The 6,053-nt window shown below is 49.6% G+C and overlaps 1 protein-coding gene across 1 annotated transcript; it reads right to left on the reverse strand.

The window, feature by feature from the left end:
- Window positions 1–370: 370 nt before the first annotated feature.
- Window positions 371–5,554, reverse strand: LOC102434392 (ADAMTS-like protein 1; the record flags this gene model as incomplete). The annotated part of the gene is made up of 3 exons (XM_006108734.3): window positions 371–647; window positions 3,583–3,763; window positions 5,314–5,554. Coding segments are annotated over 3 exons (684 nt in total), but the record flags the coding sequence as incomplete, so codon positions are not given.
- Between the last annotated feature and the right edge of the window lie 499 nt (window positions 5,555–6,053).

Below are 6,053 nucleotides of genomic sequence, written 5' to 3' on the forward strand. Positions count from 1 at the left end.
ATATCAGACAAAATAGTATTTAAAACAAAGAATCTAAAAAGAAAGACATTACATAATTTTAAAGGGGTTAATCCGAGAAGAGGATGTAACAGTTGTAAATATCTCTGCAGAAGGGCACCCAAGAATATCAAGCAACCATTAATGGACATAAAGGCAGAAATTCACAGTAATACAATAATAGTTGGGGACTTTACTACTCCACTTACTTCAATGGACAGATCATCCGGACAGAAAATGAGTATGAAAATAACTGCTGTACGTGCCACATTAGACCAGTTTGACTTAATAAACATTTAGAGAGCATTTCATCCCCAAACTTCAGATGACACATTGTTCTCAGTGCACATGAAACATATTCCCGGATAGATCACATACGAGGCACCTCCTACTGTTGCAGGGTCAGCACCCTGAGATTACCTGTCAGATACATTCCTCTCACCTGGCCCCAGCTGGAGAAGGCCCACTCCACACAGAGCTGCTGGTTACAGGCCTGGGTGTCCACCGGCCTCTTGGCAAGCTGTGTGCACATGTCATTGGACACGGGAGTGGAGATCCCAGAGGCTTTCAGCTTCTGGCAGGTCACCCGGCGGGTCTGGATGCCTCCCCCACAGCTGCGGGTACAGGCGGACCAGGAGGTCACCATCCACCTGTGGAGAGGAGGAGGTGTCAGTCTCGGGGAAAGGAACGAGGCTGTATGCTCTCAGGAAAAGAGCGCCGCCCCCCCAGGCTCTCACCACACAGCTGCTCATTTGGGGGCCATGGCCCTTTTTACTGTATGTACTTGGAGTGATAGGCTGAAAATGGCCGCCCCAAAGAAACCTCCGGCAAATCCCTGGAACCTGTGAATGTTACTTTATTTGGACAGAGGGGCTTTGCAGATATAATGAGGGATTTGGGGATTATCCTAGGTTATCTGGTTAGGCCTTAAACGTCATCACAAGTATCCTTGTAAGAGAAAGACAGAGGGAGATTCCACACAGAAGAGGAGACGACAGTGTGCTCACAGAGGCAGAAGAGGGAGTGATGTGGTCACAAGCCGAGGGATGCTCAGAGGCATCAGAAGCTGCAAGAGCCAAGGAACAGATGCTGCCCTAGGGCCTTTGGCGGGGCACAACCCTGCTGACACCTTGATGTTGGACTTCCGGGCTTCAAAACCGAGAGAGAATAAATTTCCGTTGTTTTAAGCTACCATGTTTGTGGTCATTTGTTACAGCAATCACAGGAAACAAATACCCTTTGGAAATGGACTAAAAAGGTGTATCCTGAAAGCATATTTTGAAGATCAGTGGCTTCAGCTTGACATTGGCCCCAAAGCCATGAGCCTGCAGAAAGTCTTGAGCTAGTTACACGGCTCTGCAGTTCTCATACTTCTTACTGGCACCTGGTGTGCGGCAGAGGAGAGACAGTTCCCAGGGAAGTCCCATCCAAACCTGTGCTTCCCAACCACTCCACTCACCTCCTGACCCAGGAGCAACCTGGGTCTCACTGAAGCCCACATTGTTTCTGCTGGTACCCACTGTATTTTCTGCCTCGCCTTAACCCATGTCTCTGATGTTGTCCCTCAGGAGCATGCAAGCTCCTTCCAGCGCTCTGGAGCTATGTCCCCCCTCTCTGAGTCACGGTCCGTAGGTCTTGCACCTCTTAGAGAGCTGAAAGGAGTTGTCCTCAGAATACTTGGTTCCAACTATAGTTCGGATCCTTGGAAGTGAGACTGGCCAACACTGAAACATGGCTTTTTTCATAGAGCCCAGATGGCAGCTGGCAAACCCTGAGATCCCCGGTCCATGTACAAACATGCAGGGGCTCTCTTTGCATGTTTACGCCCTAGGATAATTCTCAGAGAGGAGGAGGGAAGGGGGGATAGGTTGGGGAAAACAGTGAGAAAAGACGGTGCTTTCCAACCATTTCACTCAAACTGGAGGGTGGGAGGGAGCATTCTTTGGTTTTATTGCCCGAGAAAAAGTTTGTCTAAATGAAATGGTCCTGTGTGGGCCCACACAGGACTGCCCACAGCTATTCAAAAGAGAGGACCAGGGTGCCTCCCCCCCACCCCGCCTGTTTTTTTTTTTGCATCTGCAAGGAAGGCTGCTGAAGTGCCCGAGGTGGGACAGCCACTCAAAGGTGAACCTGTGGCCACTTCCTAGTGCAGTCTCTCTTCCTAGTCTGGCTCTCAGGAGAGGCCAGGAGCGGGGACAGGAGGCCAATTCCTCCAGCGCCTGGATCTGTGATTTATTTAGTTTGGTGGAACTTCCCTGCTCCGTTTGCCCCGGAGAGAGAGGACTGCGCGCAGAATTCCAGCCCACAGAAGCAGAGCCACTTAGGAAGCAGGCGCGAGGCGTGTGAAAGCTCCTGGGGGCCTGAAACCCTACCAGACGCGGCCGTTATTTCATCTGCAGAAGTAAATGAGGCTGATTGACTCTGACTATCACCCCAGCAAATCAGAAAGCCCCTGGCATGTCCGAGACCGCTTCTTCATTTCACACAGCTTGGCAAGGGCAGTCTTCCAGGCTCGCATATCCCTGGTGAATGTCAGGCCTGCATTTCAATCAACTTTTATTTCCAAATATACATTTCAGCAATTTTTCAGGAGCCGGGGCGAGGGGTTTGAGAGAGGAGAGGTACGGGCTATGTTACAGTTCAGGAAGGGTATAAAAGGACATTAATCATTCCCGTGGAAACCTTCCCGTCAGCAAGTCAAACTGCTGATATTAATGAGCGTGTTTCATATTTCATTGAGTCTCTCCTGGTTTCAGCTGCTCCTCATGACTCAGCTGGCAAAACACGAGGCGGTTGCCTAAGTGGTGTACGCAAGCCCTACAGCTAGGCAGTGGAGGGGCATTTCAGGGACCAGCCAAGTCCCCCCAGGCTCAGGGCACCATGCTGGTGCCAACTCGAAGCCCATCCATTATCCCTGCAGCTACTGACTGAGGACTGCGGTGGGCATGCTCAGTGGGACTCACAGCTTCTCAAAGCTCGAGGAAGCTGTGAGAGGCAGAGACTGTGGGTGTCAGTCTGGGCTCTGTGAGGGACCCAGATGCAGACAATGTTTAGCCAACATTGAGGCAACTAAGGAAATGAAGACGTAGTTCAATGTTAGCAGGATGCCACTGTTTGGGGAAAAGAAGGGGATCAGATTCTTCGACTAAGATGAAGTATTGATTAGCATAGGTATTTAAAGTTCGAAGGAAGGGGAAGGATAGAGGTCAAGGCAGTAATTCCCATCCCTGAGCACTTCAGCTGCAAACACATTTCTTCTCCTACAAACAGAGCCAGTTTCTCACTGCAGGATGCGAGCTATCTCTTGCCAGCGCCTGGGATGTACCTGCTCCCTGAACAGAGCCTTTCAGGTACAGGGATGCCCGGGGAAGCCCTGAGAGGTGAGGGGTAGTTTCTGCAGAGTGCCGAGTCTGGATAAAGCTGTGCTTGTAGGAAAGAGCAGCTCCTTGGAGGGCACGTCCCTCTCTGCACTGAAGTCCCCCCTTGCATCGTGCTAGACAAGGAAGGGCTGGCCACCAACTTGGCTAAAAGCCGGGGTCCTTACTGGGGGGCGGGGAGGCCTGAGCCAGCCTCTGCCTCACTCACCGGGAAGGGCAGTCTCTCCGGTTGCAGGGGACGGGATGCACGGCAGGGCGGACCTTCCCTGCGCAGTGAGCGGGGTTGACCTCTGTGCTGTTCAGGAGACACCGCAGGCGGGGCTGCTGAACGCCCCTGTTCCCACAGGAGGCGGAGCAGGTTGCCAGTCTGTCCACAGACCACCAGTAATCTGTCACAGAAGGTGAAAAGCAGAGAGCATTACTGCCCATGCTCTATATTTCTTCTGATAGGGCGCTGGGGGAGGAGGGGGATGGTTGTTATGAATGAGCCTGGCCCCTCAGTTTATCCAGGCAAGTTATGTGGTCTCCAGAGCCCTCCGTTGGCTCACCCAGAAAATGAGCACAATAGCTCTTAATAACCTCAAGTTATTATGAGGCCTGGATAGAACGAAGGTCAAGAGCCTCGCCCAGGGCCTGGCACAGAGAGAGTATTAATCAGCGGCTGCAGCTCTTATTCTTTTTAAACATACTTCTTAAAGCACTCTTTTTTTTCCAACTGGCTCACCAGAAAGTGACCATGTTTTTCAACAAGAGAGAGAAAAATATCAGAGATACTTCACAATCGTATTTAAAAGTGCAGATTCAAGTTGGACATTGTAGCTGCTACGAAAAACCAACCTACCCAGAGAGCCCTCGATGACGTGAGTCACCGACGTAACCAGACAGTGAGAAAGGCAATTTCTCTGCATTTTCTGTGTGGGGGGCCTGGGACTCACTGGCAGGGAAGCTGTTAAAATAACTGTGGGCTGGTAAACTGTGAGTGCTTATTTGCAAAGTTGCGTGTTACAAATCTTGCAGATAGGCTCCGGTTTCCACCAGAGAATGGCTGGCTGGCAAGACAATGGAATACTCACTTTCTTGTCTGGAAAGCCAAATGGTGGGGGAGGATGTTTAAGGGAAAAAGGGGGAGGATGTGCTCAGAGGTCTCCCTTTTTATGGGCTATATTGACATACAAGTCTGTCGCCTCCCACAGAATCCTCCATTCAGAATACACAGTGGAATTTTGCTTTCCCTGAAAGTGTCACACACCGACCACAGGTACAACCGGCCTATGGAAAACTCAAGAGCCTCCTTCAGTTTCTATGACAAGGCCAGTGATGGCTCCCCTCTCACTGTATTGGACTCATCCATACTTTCTTGGTGCAGCAAATACCAGGCCCTGCCCAAGGGCTTTCTGAGCCGCCAGTGTTCCTGAAAGTTGAATGCACCAGCCACACAGGCTTCTCAGTCTGGTCTTTGACTGGCTCACGGGAGAGGAACCTGGAGAGCACTCAGTGTGTGACACAGCTGAAGGCTCCAGGGTGATGGGCGGGTACCGGCACCGGCCCTGACTCTCCAGGGCCGGAGGCAATAACCAAGTGGTTCAAAATCTGTCTTATTTCGGAACCAAACCAACAGACAAAATTTGCATTTTTCGTAACAGGCTACTTTACACTCAACTGTGTGTTTTCTTTACAAATTCACCCAGCGTAAAGGAAATGCATTTGACTTTACTACAAGATGGTGTTTCCTGGGTCCCACCTATGAGAGCAGCACTGACTCTTCCAGATTCTGCTGCTGTGGGGCCTCATGGGATGGAAACATGGTTCAGTGTCAGTTTTCACATTCTAGGGACCATTGGAGACCAGAAGTCATTTCGTCCACTACAGAACTAGATTCTCAGGGGGACTCACTTGTTCAAGAAATAAGCCCAGCACCCAAAGTCCCAAGGGTTCTTACCTTGGATGATAAGAGAGGCCTTCTGCACGAGCACGCCTGCCTCGTTCTGGGCGACGCAGCTGAATTCCCCCTGAGACTCGCTGCTTAGATTGGCAACCTGGAGAATCTGTCCAGCTGCCAAGATGTGATGTGTCAATCCTGTGACAGTGGCAACTGACTGGCCACCATGGAACCAGGTGATATTGGGGGTAGGGTGACCTTGGATGGGGCAGCCTAGAGAGGAGAGGAGAGGAGAGGTAAGCTACCGGTAAAGCCAAAAAGGGCACAATCCTGATGAGTTGTTTTAGTGTGTTTGTGGCTCTAGGGGCCCTGGGTACAACATGGTCCTCCCGGGGCATTTTTCTTCTGCTTGCCATTCCCAAGCAAACAGGAGATGTTTTTGTACTCTGGGTTCTGGGAACATGACTATTACTCATTCAATTAAGTAACAATTCTTGAAGGACACAAAGTGCCTATTTCTACCTATGTCCCTGTACTGACTTAAAAAAATGAAGCAATTCATATTTACTCATTGAACACTTTTTGGAGTTAATTAGTTCCTACACCAATTTTATAATGAAAGAAATCATTTCTTCAAATGCAGTGAGTTCAAAAAGGTACACACTATATAGTAATAGTTAAGAATCAAACTTTAGTTGGTAAAAGTCTAATATCTGCCTCCATTTTACTCTTATTTTTAAAATATATTTTATTGATTTTTTACAGAGAGGAAGGGAGAGGGATAGAGAGTTAGAAACATC

The sequence above is a fragment of the Myotis lucifugus genome, unplaced genomic scaffold, assembly GCF_000147115.1.
Source record: "Myotis lucifugus unplaced genomic scaffold, Myoluc2.0 scaffold_3315, whole genome shotgun sequence".
NCBI lineage: Eukaryota > Metazoa > Chordata > Mammalia > Chiroptera > Vespertilionidae > Myotis > Myotis lucifugus.